The 26,242-nt window shown below is 40.1% G+C and overlaps 2 protein-coding genes across 3 annotated transcripts; one reads left to right on the plus strand and one right to left on the minus strand.

Annotated features, from left to right (window-relative positions):
• Positions 1-18,357: 18,357 nt before the first annotated feature.
• On the minus strand, positions 18,358-18,906 carry LOC116654943. The gene is made up of 2 exons (XM_032451741.2): positions 18,667-18,906; positions 18,358-18,610 (listed from the first exon to the last, which is right to left on the minus strand). Exons 1-2 carry the CDS (start codon positions 18,797-18,799, stop codon positions 18,459-18,461), a joined length of 285 nt encoding a protein of 94 aa, XP_032307632.1. The 5' UTR covers positions 18,800-18,906; the 3' UTR covers positions 18,358-18,458.
• A 5,449-nt stretch (positions 18,907-24,355) lies between these two features.
• Positions 24,356-25,748, plus strand: LOC26513880. 2 transcript variants are annotated; one of them, XM_014906783.2, is made up of 2 exons: positions 24,356-24,662; positions 24,720-25,748. In XM_014906783.2, the coding sequence occupies exons 1-2, from the start codon at positions 24,433-24,435 to the stop codon at positions 24,865-24,867; spliced, it is 378 nt and encodes a 125-aa protein (XP_014762269.1). In that variant the 5' UTR covers positions 24,356-24,432; the 3' UTR covers positions 24,868-25,748. The 2 variants fall into 2 exon arrangements, with proteins under 2 accessions (XP_014762269.1, XP_014762270.1); XM_014906784.2 differs by having other exon boundaries at positions 24,507-24,658; positions 24,720-25,257.
• The last annotated feature ends 494 nt before the right edge of the window (positions 25,749-26,242 follow it).

Raw genomic sequence — 26,242 nt, forward strand, 5'->3', positions numbered from 1 at the left:
AATATTTATGCCCCGAATGCTTGGCTTTGGCTTTTGTGCACCAACCTCCCAGCTATCCCGCTGTTGGCCAACCCCTTGACTCATAACTATGCGCTGCCATTTCTAATCGCAACTTGTTTTGTTTTGTTTTGTTTTATTGTCGCACAGTCGAGCAAAACACATAAATCTCGTTCATGACTTGGTCTTGGATGCTGACTTGTCTGCCCCCGCCCCCAGGTTACCGCCCATTCCGGGCCACGCCCCCACATCTTATGTGACCAAAAGGTGTTGATAACGTTGTTCTCCGGCCCCGGAGTCCGGATCCGGGCTGTACATCTTAATCGTAATGCAAAAGTTGTCAAGTTGATATGTAAACGAAAACGTGCTGCAAATATTTGCTGATGCCAAATTCTTTTCCATCTCCATTCCGCTCGAGTCCAGTGTCATGTCGGAGCAATTTTTCTAATTTATGAGCCAAGACTACGAAATGGTAGCATACATTGGTAATAAAAAAGAAATAACATCTTAGAGTGTGAAACAGATTACAATCCATTTCTGGCTTCAAGGCTTCTCCGCTTTAATGAGTATTTTCTGATAAAAATTTACTTTATCTATGATCCTAGTTTTTTATTTCGTTTTTGGATAAATACGTAATCGAAAAACCCAACTAGTTGGCCCACTCAACATAGTTTTTTAATTACTGGAAAATCAAAAGCGCATAATACCACAACGCTGAACTTTTTACAACAGCGGAGAGTGTGGGCTTCAGGTTTCAGGTATGGAATCCGGCTAGAAGGCTCGTCAGTAAGCCAAACTCATGCACTAGCCCGCCCCCCACTTCGAATAAGTATTAATCCACATCCGAATTATAATTCATGCTGATTGTATGAACATTTCAGCTTTTATGTGAACCGTAAAACTTTACTTCCTGACTTTTCATCAGACCCGGCCAGCGTGCCACCTCATTTCCCCGGCTTTACTTCTTGTGCCACACCTGCCAGGGCTTAGCCACAGATACATATGTATGGGCTATCCCTTCTCTCTCTCTCTATCTTCTATCCCTATCTCTTTCTTTATTTTTGTGCTATTCAGATTTCAGCTGTAAAGTTGGGGAACATTTTCAATTTCTACCTTTCCTGTGGCATACGATATTTTTGTGTGTGAATAGTTTTTTAGTGTAATTCCAGCAGTTACAGTTTTGGCCAAGCTTTGCTACTCTCGTACCTTTGGTTACAAAAGGCTTATTCACACGCACACAGACCCACACACACACTCATACTGGCTCGGAATGAGCGACTCTGTGTAGTTGCTTCCGTTTCCGTTGGCAACTTTGTCCTTTCATTTTACAGCCGAGGACGAGGTGGCTTTCTCTCGATTCTACGTATATATCATTATTATTAACCCAGGAAACTATGCACTTTAAGGAAATTTAATTGTTTAATTTTATGCATTTATGAGTGGCTTTTGTTATGTGTCATGAACTAAATGGCTTAAAAAGAGACAATTTATTAAAACCCCTTTTAATCACACAAATCAAATTCCTTAATCCAACGCAAATTTATTTAAAAAAGAGAGTTTTTTTTTCTAAGTGCATTCGTGTATGAGGGCACTTAACAATCCGCCAACTCGGTTTCAGTCTCCACTTGAGTGGCCCAGACTTTGGTTAGGTAAATTATATTTAATGCCAGAACCAGGCCCTCTCGGCTCAACCGCCTCGTTCACCTGTCCCGCCTGAGAGAGCGAAAGTTATGCCTCGTTAGGGATTCCAACCACCCATCTAGATCCCACCCACGACGCACCCAACCTCTGCCACCACCATCGCCAGCACCACTCACGTAGTTGTTAAATGCCACGTTTCACTTGAATAATTGAGAGCGATTAGGCCAGAAACTTTTGCATTGATTAAGGTTTAAGTTGGCCAAACATTTGCCCAACTCTCGGCCCCAAACTAACCGCCGCCCCAGTGTCATTGTTTTCCATACAGGACTCACCTGTATCGGTGTGTCAGGTCCTATTGTGTGCGAGACTGTTCCGGTTTCTCGGGGGTCTCAGTTCCACCTTTGTCATTTGCTATCAGCAAATGTTTAAATATGCATTACGTGTGTTATTCTCATGTTCATCAGCACTTGGGGATTACCAGGAGCTGTCGATGAGAGTCCTCGATAGAGAGTTGGAAACGACTCCGGTGGAAAGCAAACACCATTCGACAGCCACTCCTTTTCGTTTTTGCCAAGACAGGATAGACGGGTCTTGGTAAAAAATTTAACACTTTTGGGAAATTCCAACAGTCTCCCAAATGCAAAGTCTAGTTCACACTCGAAATTCAAGATCTTTAGTTATTTGCATGTCGCAAGCTTTGGGTTTCAAATAATTTTACACATACGGTATAAAATAACACAAAAAATATTTTGTGTTTTGTATTTTAAAATCCAATACCTATACCTTTATTCCCACAATTGTACATAGGGCCCAAAACTAATTTTCTTTAACAACTTTCTTTCTCTATCAATTTTCATCCCATTCATAGATGGCCCCAAACCATAACTGTATATTTTCCAATTTCTATCCGATTCTTGAGCGAAATACCTTAATCGAATGGTTTTTCGATTCCCTATTAATCTGCATTAAAACTTCAGAATCAATTTTTCGATCGATATTTTTTTCAAATTTCCTGATGCAACCCTTTGTAAAATCCGGGATCCCCATATATGGCCTCAAACCATAACTGTATCCTTGCCAATTTTCTTCCGATTCTTAACCGGAATACCTTGATCGAATGGTGTTCCGATTCCCTATTTATCGACATTATTTCAATTTTCCTGATGTAGCCCCTTGAAAAATCCAGGAATCCCATATATGGCTCCAAACCGTAACTATATTTTTGACAATTTTCATCTGATTGTCGAGAGGAATACCTTAATCGAAAGGTATTTGCGTTTCCTATTGAGCTGCACTTAACTTTGGTTTTCTAAATTTGCCCCAACCCATAACTGAAAAAATGTCATTAATTCTTTCTCCGAAACCCACATGAGAGTCTCAATTGTTAAATCATTTTTACCCTCCCAGAAAAGGAAACCCAAACCGAGAGGCAAACAAATATGAACACGCTTGAGGGACTAATTACACCTGGCCAGTCACTAATGAAGCCCGTAATGTGCGCCGTAGCAGAAAGTGTCCAAAGTGCCGAGCTGCATAAATTTTTGGCAAAGTATGAGGAGCCGGAACAGGACAAGAATGTGGCCGGGCGATATGCAAATGCAAATCAAACTGCTGGCAGGATGCAAAAACAAGGCATGCCCATCATTATGCCAGGACGAGGCTAAGGCAGAAATGTGTGACAGGAGCTGGAGAGAAACGAAGAGATTTCTGCTAGGAAAGGACGATGCCCCATAAAGGCCACATTATCTCTCGTAGGGAGAAAATGGCAAATGTCAAACGTTTTGCCAGCGTTCTGGGAAAATTTGCATGCAAAGCCAGGCGAACCAGCTCCGTCACGCCCCTTTGCCCAGTTACCCCTTAAATGCTTCCCATCTCGTACTCTTCCTCCTTTTTTTTTTTACTCAGCCTCTTTCGATTTTCACAAATGCAAACACTTTGATTTTGGTTTCAGAATTTTCTTGTCCTTTTTTTTTTTTCCCTGGTTGCATTTTTTGTTGTCCTAACCGAAAAGGAAGAGGATCAAGTCCAGCACATAGATGCATTCGCATTTCAAAAGGACATCGCCTGTGTGTGAGTATTATTTATGTTCTGCGCTAGAAATCTATTTGCACCGCACCACAAATCTCAGCTCAGCGAACGCAGAGTGAAAAAAAGTAATGGATGTTCGATGGGTGGGTGGTGTGGTGCGCTGGGCAGTGCTGTGGTTGGATGCATAGGGCTAAGAAAAGTTCCAGGGAAAAGGGAAGGCCAAAGGCAAATCCATTCAGGGGCAGCCATCGGACAACGCATCGCTTTCGCATTAAATCGAAGTCGTTTCCATGACTACAGTACACTCACTGAACTAAGGTCTTTCCGCAAATCTAATTCAATTTAGAATATATTTAAGAAAGGATATAATTCTTAGAATTAGTATTAAACTGAATAATTGGTTTTCTTCAGTGATGCGAAAAGTTCGACAAAATCCATCAGTAATATATAAGCCCTTTGGTAGAAGAAACTATGAGATTTACAATTAATTGGAAAATTTATTTCTTGAATTTCATTCAAAGATAAATAAAAGAACACTTGTTATTATTGAGAAAGGCAACATTTCTGTGATGTAAAGAATATTAAATCACAACCAAGTGGACTTGTTAGTTAGCTTTTTCTGACATTTGAACTGCATTTGAACTATCAGCTTATTTTAAAATGAAAAATACTTTGTAAGAGCACTTACCAGTTCGTCTTTTATTTTGAGTCATTGTTGTTGCCAGACGAACTCTGTTTGTTTGTTGTTGTTCGAAGTTAAAGTGGGTGGAAGCAGTGAGGAACAGGACTCATCCTTCTTCGACCCCGGCCCACGGACAATCACACACCACGAGACACACACATATACAAGCCGGGGCCAGGGCACTTGCATATCTGTGTAAATTTATGATTGCCCCATTTCCGTTTTTTACAGTCGGCTTCAGCCCCAACGACTGCTATTGACTGTCTGTCGTTATGTCTGATTCTGTGTGAGTGAGCCTCTGTTTGCGTCAGTGTGTCTGTGTGTGTGTGAGTGGTGCTCCTGGTTGCTTATCCTGTGACCGGCATTATTGGGTGACCCCCTTGGGCTCTGCTGCTGCACTTTTCTTGCCTCCGCGTTTTTCTTTCATTTTCTGTTGTGCTATTTTCCCTCACGGCCTCCCTCTTATATTTTTTTCAAATCCAATGCCGCCTGCATCTGACTTGTGATTGCACTTAAAAAAAAAAAGATTGCTGAAGCCTATTCTATAGAAATTATTCTAATTTAAAAGTAAGTTCAAAGACCCTTTTAAAAGAAAAAAATCTCTCAAACTTAATTTAAAATGAAAAATTTTCAAGTGTAGATATTGTCCAGGACGAATGCTGCCCACGGATTGCCACGGGTATTGACTCGTCGTGGTTCGCTGCGCCGATATTCATTCCCTGGAAACCCCCCTTGCCGACGCCTCTGGGCCCATCCCCCTCTGCCTTCGCCATGGTTATGGCTTTGAAGCTCGCCCAGCTGTGGAGCCGTATGGGGTTTTAATTTTGACAGCTGCAGATAAATTGTTAAATGCAGGCCGCTCTGCTCCCAGAGTGCTTTATGTGGGTTTACGCTTGTAGGTGTAGGTGTATCCCCGTGTCCGTGTATCCCAGTATCTGTGTGCTGCCCTGCTGCTGTTTGCTTGTGTTTGTGCGGTTGCATATAAATTTATCTGCCAGTTTTTGCTCAGCCATCGAAGCCGTGTACATTTTTCAGCATTTCTCTTCTGGCTTCCAGCCACCTCAATCTCCTATCCCAGTACTTTTGTTGTTTGGCATTGACAGGCGCACATCAAATGCATCCCGTTGTCCCCCCGGCTCCCTCCGAACACTGTAAGCCACGCCCCCCGGGAGGCCTGATTGCAGGCGCTGGACAAAAATCCAAAAAAAAGACAAAGAAAAAGTAGGGAGCCAAACAAAAGACAACCAGCGAACAGCAGCACTCGAAAATGTATTGTGTCTATCAGTTTGTTCGCGCTCGGCCGAGCCATGAAATATGCTGGGCCCTTTTTATGTCATAAATAAAAATGGCGTTAAATATTTTCTGCCCGTTGACTGGCCCGTCAATTCGTTTTCCATGGATCAACATTTAACGCAATTTAAAATGGGTTCAGCTCCCACACCGACACCCACGCCCTCTGCATTTATGTTTGCAAATTTATTCATTTGATTGGAGCTGGCCAGAGTTATGGTTCATGGAATGTTGAGGAAATATTTGCAGAAAATCAGAAAAATGAATAATATTCAATGGATTCTTAAACTACAACTGAAGATAGAACAAGTTTCATTGAATCTGTGTTATATAAATCCTATAAAGTATAGACACTCCTATCCTAAGTCGATCATTATACAAGTCATCGCCTTCCAATTAATTATTAAAAGCCATTTTGTAAGATTATTTCACTTTTCACTTGCAGCATCGTTTCATTTTAATTTTCCTTATTGCCAGCTAGTTAATCAAGTTAATATTGATTCCCTTTTTTTGCAGCTCCTTTCGGAGGTCCTTGCCTCATTTCTTATCTCTTGATCCATTTAACTCAATTTGAGGCAACCGCAGTGCACTTTTCGGGCTTTTCTCATCCTCCTTTTATATCCTGCTGCTGGCAGGACTTTTGTCCTGCTTCCAGCCGAAGCACTCTCACACACACACTTACCAACACACCCATGCACACATGCATAGTGCACTCAGTGGGAATGAAAACGCAGACCGATGAAAAGGAAGAAAGAGCAAAAGTAGAGTGCAATGGGATGGCGAAAGCCGCGTTGACATTTTCATTTAAATTATGCACATCACTTGAACTTACTACCAACCACGCCCCTTCTCCCACTTCCTTCATGGTTTTCACACACACCACACTCAGACACAACTAAAAAAATACAGTTGCAAGTGAAGGAAAAGGCGGCGAAGAATGCCAAGATAAGCCAAGGTCCTTTTTAAAGGATCTCCTTGGCCCTCCACCATTTTCAAGTTTTTGTCAACGCACATTTTACAGTTATGGCGCTGGCACTGGCAGGGGAATGGTAACTTTTGCCTTTACTTCCTGCCACGCCTGCCCCAGATGCCGCGACTACCCGCCTCCCAGATGGAGGCATTGTCTGCAATGCAGATCCAGATCCAGATTCAGATTCGGATTGAGACTCCGGTGCTCGCCGTCTCTGCCGTCGACTAATTAAAACGGAAATCCACAATGGACCCCTACCCGCCACTTCCGTTTCAAGTGGAACACAAAAGTAAAAGAACAATTTTTATGTTTCTTGAGCAACAACAAAAAAGTTCCAAGTTTTTTATTATAATTTCTTATGCCGCTCCAAAATTATCTTTCCTCCAAAAAAAATCCTCCCCAAAGGACAGGCCAAAGCGCTTGTAAGCAGCCGCTAAGCTTAGTAAAAAAAACAAAATGAAACCCAAAAGATGTAAAAACTTTTTTGCCTTCAATGGTGTAAAATTAATAAAAATTACGAGACAAGTTGCGTTAAGCTTGTAAAGTTTTTGGCGGCTGTTCAGTATTACACTGAATTATTGTTGACTTGGCCTAGATCCAACAGGCTTAAATTTTGTGGTATTAGCAGTTGGTCTTTGAATGGAGAGTAATTATAAAAATTAACAAAATCTTCTCTTGTAAGCTTGTAGCTTTTAATAAATATATTTTTCCTTATCATCCTCTGGCTAAAAGACAAAAAAGAAGGCAAACTAATAACACTTTACCTTCCAATCTCAACATATCGAGTATTCTTTTGAATATTATTTTTCGTGAAAAGTTCGTAAGTATGGGGGTTTCCTTAATTAGACTCGCGTTTCGGGGCTATTGTTTTTGCGCGTGAGTATCCAGGATATGACGCCCGAAGGATACTGGGGCACACATCTGTCAGATATGACTAATGCATGTACACCAAGCCCGTTTAACCCGTTAGATAGGAAAACACGTTCCATACTACACACCCCGAACAATACGTGCGGATAATGAGAAGGCCCTCGGGCTATCACAGAATAGTGTAGGAGCTTTTGTTAGGGAAATTCTTTGACCATGCTCATCGTATCAAAATGGAAATGCATTGTTTTGTTTCCAACTCCCGCCACGGGCTGGCAGTGTTTATGTTCCTGGATGGATGTACAGAAATGTAGGGAGGACAGGCTCCACCCATAAACTTAATTAAATCACCCAAATAACTCCCCCCCTCGAATCAATTATACTCGAAAACTTAAATGACTGCCATTAAATTGGCATTTCTCTCGCCCGAGCGATGGCCTCATCAATCAATTTGATTTCGGCCAGTAGCAATTATTTCGTTGCCAGCTAAATTAAAATCGAAGCTAGAGACAAGAATTCAAATTAGTGTTGTACAAAAATATATATGTATATACAATATGGTCTCTCGGCTCTTTCATAGATGCCTTGTCATGTGAGAGACTGTCGCTTTGAGTCTGGAAGCGATAAAAGGGGAATTTGCCACAAAATGTTTAGACCATTGACGATGCAGGCATTGAAATAAATTGCCAATTTACAAAGCGGAGACGAGAAAAGAATTTTTGGTGAATTGCGACATAGAATTTTCCTCTGGCCCAGGTGCTCACTGCGACGTAGAAAATATAGAGAAAGAGACAGGGCGACGGATAAAGATAAGGACGGAGCTAGAGATAGGAGCAGGGAATTTGTGCTGCGTAACAAATGTGCATTTAATGCAGTTTCCTCTGTCTCCGTCTGCAGTGTAACAAAGTTGGGAGAGCAGCTGTTCTCCAGTGGCACTGGCTACGACAAATTACACATACGCCACGTTGCCGGCAATCACTTATGCAGAGAAGACTTTAGGCGATCACAGTGAGAAAAATGGTTTTATTTCTCTAGTAGTTTTCCCAGATCATTCACAACAATTTCACTTTTCAAAACTCTAAAGCCATTTCTACAAGCAATTCTAATTTTTTCTTAGAACTTTTCTTTATGAAAATTATCATTATCCTGTTTTTTCTTCGAGTGATTCAAAAAAAAGTATCAAATTCAGCTGCTCAACCTTTAGCTTTGCCCAAAGTGTACAAAAGTAAAGTGTGTTTTCCTGGCCAAAATAAATATGCTGCATCTTTGATGCAGTCAAGCAACAGGCAAGTTCACAAACTGCCAACTGCTCCTGGCACTCGGCTGCTTATATTGGAAAAAGTTAACTTATTGCATAATACTTTAAGGCAAAACGTCTGCCATTGGCATAATGAATGAGCACTCGACAGAGTTCAGCCACTCAGTAGCTGCTGCTTTTCGGCATTGAATAATTTCATACCCCGTCGTGTCCTGATTCATGACCAGGATTCGCATCATCCGGCAGCCATTTGGAAGTCCGATCCATTTATGGATGCATCCAAGGGCTGCAAACTGAATATTCGGATAATTTTTCACTTGATATCATCGCTAACATAATTTGCTTGCCAATTGCTGACGACTGCATGTGAAATTGATATTTTTCCCAAAAATGGAGTAAAATGTATGAACGAACTTTTCAATTTTCTCTCTTCCCATCTCTGATAAAGAATTTATGGCATGGATTCAGATATGGATATGGCTGGATTTCTTTTAAATGCCAATGGGTTGGTGGAAATATATTTCAGCAAGTAAAGAGTGTCGAGTGAATTTCCCTCGTAAATGTATGTAGCTTTTGTCTAATTTAATTCAAATTAGATTACTGTAAAAATGAATTCAATTCATAGAACTTTTCTGGTAGTGAGGTTCCAGTTAAATCTCTTAACCACTTCTGACATAGGCAAGTTCTGGTGGCAGTGGTGGCCACGTCAACACCTTTGACACTTGCCTCGTTGCTGCATCCATCTTTTCGCTTCGACTCTGCTGGCTCAGCAGAAAACGAGGAAATTGCAAATAAAATTGAAAATTCAGCGCACTGTCTGCCAAAATCAACATCCATCCAATGACGATGCAGAAGCCTTTTTCGGACATTTGTCAGAGTTCAGAGTCCGTTTTGGCTTATTTCCACACGGCCTAAGCTGGTAGTGCGGTAGTGCACGCAATACCAAATGTCATGTGCTTAGTATACCGAGTCCTGAATCCAGAATCTCAAATCCTTGGCTGCAGGCATAAAATTGCGGTTGCCTATTTAATGTCTGCCAGCTGCTGCCGTTGAAAATATTGTCAAGGTGTCAGTAGTAAAGTTAATTTCTGGCCTTCTAGTCTCCATCTCCATGTCGACCAGGTTCTGCGGTTGTGGCTCCCACTGTGTCTGTGTGTAACCGCTCAGCTGTAAAAGAGCCGGAAAGCCAGTCTGGCCAGGATCAGCCAGGATTGTGGGTGGTTGGATGCTTTCGGGACGGTCGGATGACTGGGGCAAGAGTGGTTGAGTGTCGTGTGTCACCGCAAAATGAGTCTCATTGGAAATGAATGTGTGGAGGTCTCGTTGCTGCCACATGGGGCATAAAAGCATTTTGGTTTCGCCGTCGGTGTATATGTGAGGAAACATGATATTAAAATGTGGCAGATTGATAAAATTGCTAGCGGGAAAATTAGTATAATTTTTTAATGGATTTTCCATGAATAGTTTCATCGCCTATTCATGAATTCTTTCGATATTAACTTAATATAAATTCCTCTCGCAGAGTTTTCGAATTACTTATAAATATTTCAACTTATTTGGTTTCATTTGCATTGGCCTGGACAAAGGATGGAAATTTTCTGGTCCCGTCCGCAGAGTAATTTAACTTCATTATAAAGCCAACTCCCATAGCAGGCACTCAATATTTATGCAAATTTGGCGTGCTGTGAAAATTTCCATAATTAAATCTGAGCAACAGCGAAAAAAGAAAACAAAAAACAGTGCAACAAAAAGTTTCGGGCTAAGATGTGAAAATTGCAGAGGAAAAATGTGCTAGTGGTAGTGAAAAATATGTGACACCAAGAAAAATGCCGGGCCAACTACAAAATATAATCAAAATTTTGAGCCAGACAATAAGGAAAACGTTACGAATATTTGATAGCCTTTAAAAACATACAACTTATTTACATTCGATCAGATTTTAGTTATAATATTATTGTAAAAAATAAAGTATAAACTTTTCCAAGATATTTAACTAAACATCTTATCGGTAAGCGTTTTGATGGATAATCTTCATCAGCATTGAAACCGCAAGCCAAATATGCCAAGTCAAAAGCGGAACTTGGCCTTTAACCCCCGTCTCGAGCTCGAACTTTTTTCTAGCAAACCACTTTTGGCCGGATGCTTCTGTTGTGGTTGCCAGCCCAGGACGCCAATGCAAACTTGCCCTTTGCCCTTTCTTTTTTCTTTGCAAAAAGCAATGACTTGAGGCCAGAAAGGCGTCAGGGGCCAAATGCATTAAATGGGCGTGGCTGCGATGCTGGAGTTGGCGTTGGCATAACTTTCAAAAACTAATTAAGCCAACTTAAGTGCGGAGCATCTTGGCAGTAGCTCGGGGTGAAAGCCAGGCAATGCCTACCAGGCATTTCAATCAAGCACCGCCTCAAGAGACGAGCTCCAGTTGCAGCTGGAAAGTTTGGTTTGCAGGTCCCAAGCTCCAGAAGATGTGGAAAAATATTGCATCGAGTTGTGGGCGGTTGTCCAAAAATATCCATGCTGAAGTGGCAAAGTATTATACCACAAACAATTTTTATCATCATTAAATTTATTTGGCTGAAAAAGTTTAACTAGAAAATATAGCATACTTTTTGGGTTTTCACGGATTATGCATATCTCATATGCCCCGTGTGCTAGTTAAGATGTCCGTAAAAGCTGTACAGTGTTTACTCATCCGAAAAAAAAGAGGATGTTCTTCAGGGAAATGTTATTCAAAAAAACTTTAAAAGAATCTATTATTCTATTAAAATTTCGTTCCATACTTGAAATTTTTTTAGGCTTCTGGGATCCCTTCCTAATTACAATTCCCATCCTTGGCCAGGAGCTGACATTTTCGAGGGCTGACTGCTTCCGATGGTGTGAGCGAGTGTTTGTGCAATGGTGTTGATTTAGGTTCACTTTAGCGTAAAATGAATGTCCCACTTCAAATAAAAGTCGCACACTGTAAATCACACAGCAGCTGTACCAGGACCAGGACGATGAGCATGAGCAGCGTCAGCAGGACGAGGATGAGAAGCTGAAAGTGCGGCGGAGCGTTTTCTATTTGTGTTTATGACACTTTGCCGGCTACAAGGAGCGACAACAGCACTTGAATGCGCCGCATGAAACTGGCTTGCACTTGAGTGGCAAGCTGGGGATGCGGCTGCCGTCGAGCAGCAGAGGCGGTGAGGTGCCCAAAAATGTCCAACGGCGAGATGACGATGATGACAACAAGGACAATGTCGTCCTGCCCCGTTGCCCGCTGCCATCTTTTCGTTTCCCGTTTCCCTTTTCCCACCGGAAGTGGCCTGCCGCAAGTGTCAGCGGTCGGTGGGCGGCCAACACACTTCATAATTCCTTGTCAGTCCTGGGGTCCTGTCACTATCCCACTCGTCCGCCGTCCATCGTCCGTCGTCTTTCGTCCTTTCTGCTGTCTGCCTGGCGTGGGCTCTCTTTCGGCACTAAATGACACTTTATAATTGTGCGCCTCAGTGCAAAAGTTTAACAATAAATTGAAAAGTTTCCACTACTGCAACTGAAGTCAAGCCAGGAGGCAAAGGCGTTTCTTATTATCCTTTTTCGGCCAGCCAGGACCTTTTCTTTCCCTCACTCTCTGTGGGTGTGTGTGTGTGTGTGTGCATGTTTGTGAGTTTTAAATGTGCATTTTACAAATGTTACTTGTGGTCTCAACGCCCTCTAACAGCCCCTCCGGCCGAAGGCAACTTGCTCTAAAGTTTTGTTTTAGCTTCCAGTTTTTAGTGCCTTCCACTCTCCTCAAGTTGTTGATGCTCGGATTATTAAAGCCAGCAACTTGAACTTCTCAACTGCCTCAAAGCTAACGAGTTGCCGTACAAACGAACAAAATAAAAATAAAAAACAATTTCCCAAACGGAAACAAAACTTGTGCCTGGTCTTGGGCAAAAGTTGAACATTTACTCTTAATGATAAAACGATTTTGGTAAAGAATAAAATTTTAGAAAATGGCTTTACAATCCCACCCGGTGACTAATGGAAGAAATAATTTATAGAAGTGGTCGGTAACTCTCAAAGAAAAATATAGAAAATATTACGGATAAACCTATCCGTTTAGGGAAAATATTAAGCACTTAGCTGCATATCATAAGCTCATTGAACAATTACCCTAAAACTATTCCAAAAACATTGTCATTTTCTTTCAAATTACAAAAGTTTATTTGTTCTCTGTTTTGGTTGGAAAATTGTAGCGCCAATTACACGCATAATACGCACAATTACCGAATGCTAAGGGCCCAAAGGACATTCAATACCGACCACTTACAAGGCAAAAGCTAAACGTGGGAATACACAGAACGGGCCCCCGAGTTAGCCAAAAACAATCCTTACTAAGCCAGGCGAAAAGTTGCAGCTTTAAAGTTGCAACCAAACTGAGCCGAACAGCTGCCGACAAAAGGCAGCGCAGATTATGGCCAAAACTGAGCACCAGAATTGGTCCACGGGCTATGGGCCAGATCCGCTCCACTCTACTTCTGCCGGCCCGTTCCGGTTGCCATTTACAAGAAAACAATGGCTCAAAGTTGCATGTTTTAGTTTTTTTTTTGCCGGATTTTTAGCTTTATTTTTGTTCCCCCCGTGGAAAATGTATGCTATGTGCGTTCGCCCCTAAAAAGGATAAAGTTGTACAATAAAAAATAAAAAAAAAGTATAAATATATATACGAATGTAAGCTACAAAAGTAAAAAACTTTTGCCATGACACTAGCCATGTTGCTTTGTTAGTTCGCCTTCTCCTGGGGGTTCTGTTTGAATAATTTCGATGCAGGATATTGCGGTTTTGGGGTTGAGTTTGTTCAAGAAAAATTAAACAAAACATAGTCAATATTTAAGGTTTATTTAAAATGTTTATATTAATAAAAATAAAACTTTGAAATATTCTTTATTCTTTAAATGATTAAAATCATACCATATTTCATATTACATTAGGTTATGCATTTTCAAGAAATCTTCAAGTCTCTTTTTCAAGAAGAGTATTCTTTGGGCAACACATACTCTTCTGTTTACAAACTTAATTCTTGAATGCATTTTGTGGCAGTTTCGCAACAAAAGTGCGAGCTATGTAGGTGTAACTAAAATGCCACTTGCTTTTTATTCTTATTTTTATTCCCCTGGTTGCGGTCATAAAAACGCCATAAAATTTCCCGCACAATGCTGTGTGGCTTAAACCACCAAGAAGATTTGCTCAGAGACGGCTTAAGTTGTGCCCAAAACACATACGGTACACGGTGGTAAACAAATCTTGGTTTACGGCTGACCAAGTGACCACATAATTACAGTTTGCACTTGCCCCAGTTGCCGATTGGCTTGCTCTGCCTTGCGGTCTGGCCAATGCCAATTATAAGCCATGGAATTTAACAAATTAAGCCTCATTACACACGCACCACCCACTAAACAGGCCCACTAAGCCGACCAGCACACGAATGCAGGTGACCGCAATCCAGTGCTGCAACCGCCGTGTTCTGCCTGTTGACACATGACTCCGCTCACGCCACACCCAAGAACCATCCCATTGCCCCATTTTAAGTTGCAAAAAGCATTTTGCCAGGTTGTGGCTAGCCTAATTGCTCATAATTTAAATCAGGCTTCTCAGCCCCAACCATCAACCTGATTTCCTTTTCGACCCGAGAGGTGTTGAAAGTGGCAATTAAAAGAACGCCAGGTATGCGATGGGCAATTAATTAGTTCTTTGAGGTGGGGACGAGAAACAATTATTAAATTCATAAATATTGGAAAATAAGTAAGTGCCATTGCGGTTAAGTGAAAAATGAGAGTCAATTAATGTGTTTAGTGCCTGGATATCAGCCAGTAAAGGAATATATATTCTCCTAAAAGCTAAGCAAACAAAAATTAATATTTGAATGCTTGTGTAGTTTAATAAATAACATAAAAATAAAAACCCTCAAGCTCTCTCATAAAAAATGATACTTTTCAACGCCTCTTTACAGACAATATAGCTGAAGTGAGAGCCCTGAAGTGGCTTTAAGTGCATTCATTTTAGAAATCCCTCAACTAAATCAAAGTTAAACATTTTATTAGCTTACCCGGTGGAGTCACAAAGCAAGTTTCAATTAAATAGCTTGCCTACCAGCCCTCCACCATCTGCCTCGCACTCGGGCAAGAGCTCCTTACGGATTTGGAGACGTCAAACAAAAGAGCGGCCAGAATAACCCAGAGACCCGACCAGACCATGAATTCATTTAAAAAAATTGCAGCTAGAAAACAAAAGAAACTGCCATTGTGCAATTAAAATTGTATGGCACGAGCGAGTCCAAGCAGTAGCAGCTCTAGTGGAAAGTAGATGGCAAGTCGAGATCCTTGGTGGGGGAGAGCATACTGGGCAGCTGACTGCCGATAAGAGAAATTAAAACAAACAGACGCCGCATGGCCTGCACAATTTCCAAAGTGACATACAGGGCAAAGCAAATACCAGGACGCCCTCGACGAACCAAACAAAACCAAACTGAACTGAACCGAACTGAACTGAAAGTTCAATCCTGTCCAGCTGGCCATGTTTACGGGCGTATCATGACAGTTCTCCTTCTGTTCCTTATATCCTTCATTTTTTTATAGAACCGGTAGTTGTGGCAGGGTATATTGTATTATATCCCGCCAGGAATAAAAATATATTTATATATATTATTTAAGATTTCACCAAAAAGACCTAGTATTGCACATATATATTTTCCATTGAATCTTATTTAAAATAGAGAACTACCAGGTATCATTCAGTCTATATACCTAACTATTTCTCTTCCATCTTGTTTTCTTTTTTGTCGCCCTCTTGCCTACAAGTATTTTTTTCTTACTCCTGTTTACTTTGCCTCATGTGCTTAAAGTTGTCAGAAGTTGTCGGGTCCGGTTCAGTTGAATTCCAGTTCCTGGGGCTTCCTAGGGAATCCCCCCTTCGGGCAGCTGCATTTGTCGTGCGGCTAGGGTCCCCAATGATATCGCATAAGTTTTTCAATTTTGTGCGTTATTAGAAGCGATTAGAGTGGAATGCTGCTTCGGGGTGAAAACAAGCAAAAGAATCCAACTGGGCAGCCATAAACACTTCAAACCAATTGGCAGCTGGCTAAATTTGCTGTGAATACTTGCTTTTCCACTGTCAAATATCAGGAAAATGTAGAGTTCCCTAAGGGAATTTTACACAAAAAATGTTGAATAAAAATCAGGAAAGAACGACAAATTAAAACCACGAACCAAACACTAAGCCCACATTTCGCTTCCTGCTAAATGTCCTTGCCTTCCATCAACTGGAGCTAATTAATGTTTAGCCCTCTATCTGCGCTCAAGTTTCTAAATCTTAGCGTAATGTATGGATCTGACTGGGTCGCTTAATGACTGGCTCTCAACGTTTTGTCTAATCCCTCGACAAATCTCTTCTAACTACGTACCACACTGCGTATGCGTGTCATAAACATTCCCGACTGGCTGCGATTCAACTCGATGGGTAGCAAAAATAAAAGACCACACAAATTAAATGGGAGAGGGCGAGTTTTCCGGAGAAGCCAAAATAAAAGATTACGCTATAAACACATTTATCTGACCCTGAGACATAAAAACCTGCGCCCTCGATAACATTTTATAACTCAGAAAAGTGCCATAACAAAGTGAAATGTTTCGGCTCGTCCGTCCGAACAAAGGCCAAAACAGCCTCCTGATGAATTAAAGCCGCAGCTAGTAAAAGTTAACAGCATTTCAACTTGGCGACTGATAATTTAGACCCAAAAACACACACAAAACAACAAACGACGGGAAAAGCGAAAACAAAACCCTAATGAAGCATAAAAAATGTTTATGCGCATGGAAAACTAAAAGCCAAAAACAACAGTATGCAAAAATAAACTTGGAATCACTTTTGGTTTATGGCATATATATTTTTAAGCGCATAAATAAAATTTGCCAACTGAGAAAAAAGGACAAAAGCAGCAGACAGGATAAATAAACTGAGTTAAGATAGCAGAAATTAATTGATGGTCCTCAAGGAAATTCAAATCAAGAACACAAGAGAGCAATATTTTGAAAGATGAACTAAGGGATACCCTTGGAATTGAATATTAAAATGTATTTTATACTTTGGCACAGAAAAAAATGATTTTTTGAGAGAATGATATAAAAATACTCTCCCTTATTTACTATTTTATTTAAACATAAAACAAAAATACAAATAGTAAAACCCCAGACCGAACAAAACGGCAGCCAAAACAGCTGAAAAAAAGTGTTAATGAACAAAATAATGAGTTCCAGTGCCCAGTTTTGGGCCACAAAACATTTTATGACACCAACAGCAAAACACCAAGGGAACCTGGGCCGGGACGGGGGAAACCACATAGCTACCAAACCAGAAAACCCGGAAACCCTGGAAAACCCCCATCCTGACGGAAAAAAAATACACCCACAGAGTCACAGAGAAAGTCAGAGACGCCGCATGAAGCAATAAATAATCACCAAAGTTTCGTTGAATCGAATTATCACCCCCTGAGGTGTAGTTCCGTAATGAATTTGTTTTGGGGTTTTTCTCGGCCCCAGCATTTAGTTTCATTATGCTTTGCTCTGGGTCCCCAAAACCAGTTTGTGCGACTGCGTGACCCGACGCAGTCAGGACACAGGAGCTCTCCCAATCCCAGTCCTGCCCCCACAATCCTTCCGAATTCCAAACTTCTAGCCCTCCCACAAAACTCCTGCTGGCAACTTTTAACTCCGACTGCAACCTCGGATTCCATTTGTTTTCCGTTGGTTTGTTCCGTGCGCTGCTGCTGACTGACCCGTAGTTGTCCGGGCCTTGTTTATTTGTTAGTTGTTTGGCTTTGGTGATCTACTTTTTTGCGTGTCCGTTTTCGTTTTTTTTGTTGCGGACACAAAGCTGCGGGAGCAAATACATTTGATTTGATGTACACAAAGTCGGTATGTTCACGCTGTCACTAGCTCATTTGTTTGTTTTGAGGTTTTCCGATTTTCTGTTGGCTGCTGTCGTTTGATTTCACCCATGGCCTAAATTGCCATTGCCAGGCTACTGGCAAAAGGCAAAAAAATAAATGATGCCAATGGAATTTAAATTGAAATTGGAAGTTGTCGCCGAAAGGCAGGAATGTAAACGATTTTTTAACCATATTTTTTTTAAATTGCCATAAGCAAAGTTTTAATAAATCAACAGTTTTTGTCAAATGCTTTAGTGTTTAATTTTATTTCCATTATTTAAGGCATATATTTTTAAAAGTTATTACTTCCATGTTTAAATCCATTTCTCAAACCACATATAGTTGTGGTATATGGTTTTTGTCCTGGCTGAATAAAAAATGATCTTTTTAAAAGAAGAAATATATCTTTTTGTGTTAATAAAACAAAATTTATTCATTCAAATGAAAGTTTTATATTTAAGCTCCAGTTTTTATTTCCTTTAAAAATGTATAAAGCTATGAAACGTGACATACTGCAGGTATTCCACTTTTTTACTTATGTCAGCTGGTTTGTTATTGAGGTAGGTTTTTGTTAGGGCTTGTTTTATTTTTTCATCAGCTTTTTTCCATTTCCAGCTGAACATTTTTCTCTACTTAAATACCAAGCTACTTTAAACCAGAAATAATTAAAAAAATATATGTATTACTTCCATAAATTTATTTGAGTTCCACAGTGGCGCATTGAAATGCTTCTTAATTCTATTTTAGGGCTAGTTTTTTATTATTATTTAGTATCATATTCTTATTCCTGGTTAGCCTCGATGCTAAAAAATCGCATTGTGCCAATTTGTGTGCTGAAACAACAGATATATGGGATGGTGAGCATATAAGCCATTTGAGACCGCGTTCCACCCTTGACGGGAAAATCCTGTCCAAGTCGTTGAGTATAAGCAGCTGTAAGGAAATTTTGGAATTTTTTTTTTCAAAAAATATTCTGAGGCAGTACCTACCACGTATTTGGGATAAAGTAATGGAACGTTGTGGTGAGTCACTTTGTGCACTTTTCAGAATTCCACGCAAGTCGTCTTGTAGAGTGGGATGTTTTCGGTTTAATTTATTAAAGAAATCGTCCAATGAAGCCATGGTTCTAGTTTACTAAACTTATTTAATTTATTTAGAACTAGAAATAATACAGCACGTGTACTCGTGGACTCTCCAATGCAGTCTAAAGTTCGAGCAACCAGAAAACAACCAAACGACCCCCAAAAATTAAACAATAAATAAACAAAAAACCGGTTTCTGAGGCCCAGCAGTTGTTATCAATGCACTTTTTCACAGACCCTCCACCTTCTTGTTTTTCTGCCCCTTACTCCCTCTTTTTCTCTTTCGGGTTTTCCTCTCTCTCGCATGCATGGTGGTGATTTTCCCAGTTTTTTCCGATCCTGCCTGGTGGTGGAAAACCCAATCGAGCGTAGAGGAAACTTTCTCCGGATTAGCCAAGACCCAAACCGCACCAAAACTACAATTCTCAACTCTGATACAAATAAAAAAGAAAAGTCTGAAAATGTTGGGAAAACTAAAAGCCACTGACCGAATATTTAAGTAAATTATATTCTATACATTTTTAATACCTCTTCTTACCTTACCTCTTCTTTTGGGAATGGGAGCTCTTGCAACTCATAAAAAAACTTCTTTTCCCTTCGGCGAAATAAAAAGATGGGAAGTACAAATAAAAACGACAAAAATGTCATGGAAAACCCAGGAAAATGACTTCACACGAAAAAGTTGTCCCGATTTTCACACTTGTGGCAAGCGGAGTAAGAAAATAATTACAAACTTCAGGCAAAAACATCAACAACCACAACTGAAAATACTATTAAATTCAAATTATTTGCAGCAGTTTGTGTGGCAAAGCACAAAAGTCCCTTTTGGGCGGAACAGGCTGGAAGTAGAGCAAAACGAGGTGAAAATTTTACAGTATAAGTATACGAAAATAAAGGAAAACTTGTCAAAGTCATTTTAATTTAAGTTGTGCGACATTTTAACACTTTGCCATATATATACTGAATGCCTCAAGGCAGTTGGAAAATGAATGAGAAAAGATATACGAAAGTTGGAAATAAATTTAAAAAACAGATAGGTGCTGACTATGGCTTTTCTGATGTTCTCTGATGTTCCATTAAATAATACAAAATATTTTGTATTTTAGAATATCTCCTTCAAAACACACAAAACTTTTAAGCCCTTTAATTAAATCACCCTCGAAACCTTTAATTAAAAACTAAACTTTCAAGCAGCAAATAAAAAGTATAGAATAATAACCAGCTTATTTGCTGTCATAATTTGAAGCTCATTAAAACACATTCACTGCCAAAAGGGGTAACAAACTTTCAAACTAAAATGCTATCGTTGCCACGCCCACTGACACACACCCGTACACATACGCCCACTTGTATATCGTGTGTCTGCATTGTGCATTTTATGTGAATAAAAAATGTGTGTGCAACGAAAATGAAATTTGCAACGGAAGTTATTTCACGCTTTGGAGAATGCGCCCACCGCTCCATGCTTCGAGTCCTGCTCCCTTCGCCCTTTTCCCGCTTTTTCAGCATTCCCCCCCCCCCCCCCCCCCCCTTCTTTTCACGTCAAAACTACATAAGTAACGAAGTAACAAGCGGCAGGATCCAGGAGCTGCTGTTGAAGGAATTAAGCAGCATAACGTGCTGTCAGTGTATGAGGGCCGTATGCGTGTAATTGGTTTCAAGTTGCAGCATAGGTCGTGGCACAAGTGCATGGACTCGATTGCAACAAGTTTAATTAACATAAAATATGAAAGGGCCGCAAAGTACGAGTACACCAGCAAATAAATTCAAAATTCCGTCCATGGAAATGGTATTCATTGTATCATACTGGCAGGTGGCATAACTTGTCCTTTTCCAAGGCATATTTCCCTTTTCTTATTACCTTTAAAATAATTATGCACCCAATGGGAATAAAGCAAAAAGAAATTTCATCAGAAATCGTAACATGTAGACTCATTTATTAATTCCATGCCATTTGTGCTGTTGATTTACGAACCCACATAAATACCGTAATAAATGGAGCTCTGAAGCCGTTCAGGGATATTGCCTTTTTGCTGGACCTTCAACCTGAACCAATATCGCACACATGTGCCACCCACAAGCACAAAAGCAAACTTTCGGCCAGTTGAGCAGAAATTTCCGATTTTGCATTAATAAATGCAATTTCTCTTTTTGGGTCAAGTATGTGCTCTCAACATTTTCAATTTATTTTCTATTTGAAAAGGGAAGTAACATTTGTGCATTTGGCATGCTTTGCAACAAGAAAAAGTTTCTAGTAATACATTTCCTTTAATAAAGACTTCTAAGCATTCAATTTAATTAATTGAATACTTTATTATGGTTTGATTGGTGCATAAGACGGTGTAAAATATTCGGCAATTGTAGAGAAAAGTGGATCATATCAAGTTTATCAATTAACGAAGCCAGCGGCTGCGGCTGCCAAGTGCAGAATGAAAATTGTGTGTAGGCCAGCAGTATTTGCCAGGACACTTAATTGAGCGGACAGACACGTACACGCACACTTGGGTGCCTCAACCTCTACCACCTCCACCACCAGTATGGTATATAACTAACACATGGGCAAACACATCTCAACACCTGAATGCCTTTGAAGATGCATCGGGTGTGCTTGGGGTTAGCATTTCTCAGCACTTGGTTTTCAATGCAGCCAATGCAACCAAACTGTCTCTGCTTGGTAAGCAATCAATTTCAACTGAATGCCGTCTTCATGCATAATTGCTTTCCATTGTACATGTGTGTTAGTGTGTCCTGGTGTGTGTTCAAGTGATACACGTGTGTGTGATGAAGCGTGTTGTGTACAACGCTGCGTATACTTATCGAACCTGCTTAATATGGCAATTAAAAGATGATTCCAATTAAGGGGAAGCTGTGTGCTGCGTAATCACTGCACAATATCGACTTGTTGTGCACAAATCGCATTAGCATTGGAGTCCTTTTAATTGGCATAATAAACTAGATTTCAGGCTAAGAAGATTCCTGCCAGCCGTTCTCAAAATTGCATATTCAATTTAATTATGAGACATTTGCAAAAAAGCCAACAACACCTATTAGAATGCCATTAAGTAATGTTAACTAAACTTTGAAAGGCTGTCAGGAATGCCTCTTAACGCAATTATACAATGAACTCAGGAAGTATATATTTAATATAAATAATTGAGCGTTTAATGAACTGAATTATGGGCAAGTATTTTGAATAAACTCTCAAATAATCATCATTAAAAAAGGATGGAAAAAAACCAGAGCCTACTTTAAGGCTCTCTACTAAATAATTTATTAGCCCGCCATAATCTATAATTAAATCGTGTAAAACTGTTGCGAGCGTTTATGCGGTCGCATTAATATTAATTGCTTATATTTAGGGCTTTTAAATAGCTTAATTAAATTGCCACTTGAACAACAAAAGAAAATTACAGCCGCAATGCGTGTTCCCGTCAGGGGAACAGGGGAACTCCCCTGGCCGGCTGGTATTTTTCGATTTCTCGATTATAAAAAATAATTAACTCGCCGCAAAACAATTAATCAGTGACTCTTGCAAACAACAGGCTTGCATGGCAATGGTCCGGTAACAATTTGCATAAATTACATAAACTAAAAATACCATCAACATAATTAGAAATGTGATACTGATACCGGGTCTGCGGATAATATCGAATTGATTTATGTAAATTACAAAACCACAAAACAAAATGCAAATTTCCCAAAAAAAGCTGCAAAAAAATGGAAACTACATCATGCCAACAAGTATTGAGTAAATAAATTAATAAAAATAAATATATGCGAGTGCAACTTATTTGTATGTAATGTTGTCAAGCCTTACTGCCACTGCAGTTTGTCTCGACCAAATATTTATGAAAGCCGGCCGTGTTGGATGTCGATGTAGCACACAATGTTTTGTGTCCATGTACGAGTCTAGTTAGTGCCAGAAACGCAGTCAAGTGCAAAACCAAATCAAGCAAAATGTGCGTAATAAATATTAATTTAATATTTTTTACCCCCCACGCCCTTTGTCTCGAAAATTCATGATAAATTTCATCATGTGCAGGCAACTATTAATTTATGCATGTGAATTCGGACATAAATGATTCCGGTAATAGAAATTTTGATGTATGCAAAAATAAGTGTCAGAGATAGTTGCAAACACAAAAGGCAAATACTCATATTAATTCTTTAAATTTTTACATAAAAACCTTTTTTTTTATTCCATTCTGTTTATTTTACATTTACTTCATATTTATTTATCTCGCCCGCATTTCAATTCTCTGCCAGGAGCGAGCTTTAAATTAAAATATACATTTTCCTTTCAACCTTAACGCTTTTAATAAATTAAATTAAAATTTATGCATTGTACGGCAGCGTTTTTTACCCACTTACTATACTTCGGCTAGTAGAGCCAGCAGGTGCCATTTTTTCAGGTGCTCTCGCCGTGCAAATATTAATTTCATAAATGTGGTGTGTGTTTTAATGAGAACACTCAAAATTAATAAAACAATGCGTACATTAAATGCAAATTGCAGACCAGCAACGTTGACTCCGGCTGTGTCAACACGTTGGGTCCTTCGTCCAGACAGGACGAGCCCCGGGTGGTAGAGGATGCCCGGGCCCCATGTCCGGGTCCGAGGGGGTGTTTGAAGTAATTATGAGGACATTATGGGCATTATGCTCGGCAATCGTTATAGCGTGGACATGCTGGGACCTCTGGAAACCGACGAGGACCAGCTGGAAAACTGTAAGGATGTCGATCCCTGCGCTCCTTGCGGCATTTTCAGCATTTGCGTTATTCATGTACCGAGTGTGTACATATTTGCCACCACACTCCAAGGATGAGAGGGAAGCCAATTTGGGGGTGGCGTCGAAGTGGCCCTGTCTAAATTGCAACAACATTATTTAATTGAAACTAATTTGCCGTTTTGCGGTTGCCATCAAAATACTTAATGTCTTGAGGCCAGTAAGTGGCCCGCAATGTGGGTCAAAGCTGCCTGTGGCTTTAAAATACATTTTTGGGGGAAACTTAAGCATTAATCCCACTGCGTGTTGAAACATTGTGAGTGGGGGTGGGGAGTGGGGCTGTACCATATTTCTCACCTGGCCGAAATGGAGTGCACCAAGGGCAACAAAAAATTAAGCGCTTTATGGCATTCCACCATGGAGTACACCACATGCTCTGTTTACTTTTACGACTTGCCAAGGCAGCAGCATGGCATCAGACAAAAACAAACACAAACAGAGCATCTCCGACTCCATAAGTTGAGATGAGATGCAAGGGCACCATATAGTTGCAGTCAGTGATGTCGAAAAGTATGAGGAGCTTATATTATTTATTTTTAGGCTTAAGGATAAAGTTAATAAGAGATAATTAGATTAATAATATAAGTTGTTAATAAAGATATAGATTTATTATTTATTATAATTTTAATTATTATTTTTTCTGTTTTTTTTACTTTTAAGATTCTTCCTTAACCTTAAAAGCTTTATAATAAATATACCTTTCTATCATTAGCCACCGCATCTCTGACATTGGCCACACCCCCACACGTCGAATGACACCGGCAAGAGTGGGCGGCAGAGGCGCAGGACGGTGCTCTGTGGGCGTGGCACAAAGTGAGCAAAACGCACGTGACGCTCATCAATTTAGCGCACTTTGCCTTTGCCAGCGCCACTGCGCTTTTGCTCTTAATGCGATCCGGAGAAAGCACGGGGAGAGTGGGTGAAAATTCTAAAGACAAGAGAAGAGGGAGGGAGCAGGGGGGCACACGGGAAAATGGGAAATGGTGCAAAAACGGGGGGATCCACGATGGCAATGGTGATGAGAATGCCATATGCCGGAGACCGCTTCAGTGCATCGTTGTGCACATGCTGTGCACGTCGTCATCGTCTTCCCCGGCGTTGCATGTGTATCTGTGTATGTAAGAGTGTATGGCAACGGTGTCACGATTTTGCATATTAATTGCATTAAGTTATAGCCACCAAGTAGAGCACCACCGCCCACCACCGTCAGATGGCGCCACCGGCAGTTGCCCGACGCTCGGCGATAATTTCAAGTTGGTAAATCCACTTTGGCGCACATGGATCCGCATGCACGAGGAGCTTAGTGCTGGACCCGGTGCTTAACTGTAATTCAAACTGGCTCTGAGGTGGCTAAAATCGTTCGGTTTGCATAATACCAGGTCGCAAGCTTTTAGTTAGCCGACCTCTGATCGGCCGAAACAACAAAAAAATGCGTACAAAATAATTTATTTTTAAACAACAGAACAGATACAAAACGAAATGTGATCCGCGTTACACTAAAACACAGATACACATTGTATTAGTATGCTATTTACGTGTGTGTTTGTGTGTGTCTGTGCTTCTCAAATATACGAAAATATTTTTCAAAAAATATCTAAAATGTTTGTTGCTATTGGAAGTGCTTACGTATTCGCTATTTATAAAATGACTCACTTGAATATTTCAGCAACAAAAAGTATTTACATTCTTCATATTTTTGTTTTTCAAAAACAAAATTTCCATTTTTCATACGGGTGTGTGTGTTGGGAAAGTGTGTGGGTTGGTTAGGAGATATTAAATATTTTTAGAGCTTTGATTGTAATTGTATAACCTGTTAAAAATGGTTATCATGGATGGATATTATTGATATACTTTCTTTTTTAAGCTTTAGCTATAAATAGTTATTTTTACCTTTAAAAACAAATATTTTTTTCTTAAAACTTACCATTTTTTGAAATTTAAACTTGAAGTCTTGCCAGATTTCGCTCCATACTTCTTTACATTCCATATGCTTGATATTATACTATTGAATGCAAGGAAGCATGGAACTCTCAAAGGCTCTCTTGATATTTTTTCGTCACTTTTTGGAAAACTTTACCATTAATTCTAAACTTACCGATTAGCATAGCCATAATGTCATTTCTTTACTAAATAATGACAATGGCGGATGGTAATTGCAAAGAGCAACCATCACGGAGGAAACTGAAAAAAAATGGTGGAACTGCAAAACATTCTCTACAGTCTTTTGTGGTTGCATTTTGGGCAATTCCTTTCCGCCTTGCTCACAATCCTTTTTGCTTTTTATATTGTATTTGGTTTGTTTTATTTCTGTTACTTTGTGTGAAGAAAATCCTTATGCTGCTTATTTTTGTGGCATGCAAATTTTTCCTGTTTTCCGTTTAAGAGTTTTCATTTTTTTTGTGTTGCGGTGTTTGGCGTTCAGTGTTGTTGGCGTTGCCGTGCGTTTTTATAGTCCAACTGCAATAAAGCAATTTTTAAGCGCACTGAAGTGTGTTTATATGTGACTGGGTCCTTGCCGCCCTGTACCCTGGCTGGCCCCCTCAGCCCAACAAACTCCCCCCCCCTTCGGATACAACTCGTACTTTCGTATCCGTGGTATCTGTTTTGGTTGTTGTTATTCGTTTTCCTTTCATTGTGGGACTTTTTTTTTATACATTTTTTGTTTTTGTTTTGCATCTTTCACGCGCCTGCACAAAAA

Source organism: Drosophila ananassae, chromosome 3R, assembly GCF_017639315.1.
Source record: "Drosophila ananassae strain 14024-0371.13 chromosome 3R, ASM1763931v2, whole genome shotgun sequence".
In the NCBI taxonomy this organism is placed as follows: Eukaryota; Metazoa; Arthropoda; class Insecta; order Diptera; family Drosophilidae; genus Drosophila; species Drosophila ananassae.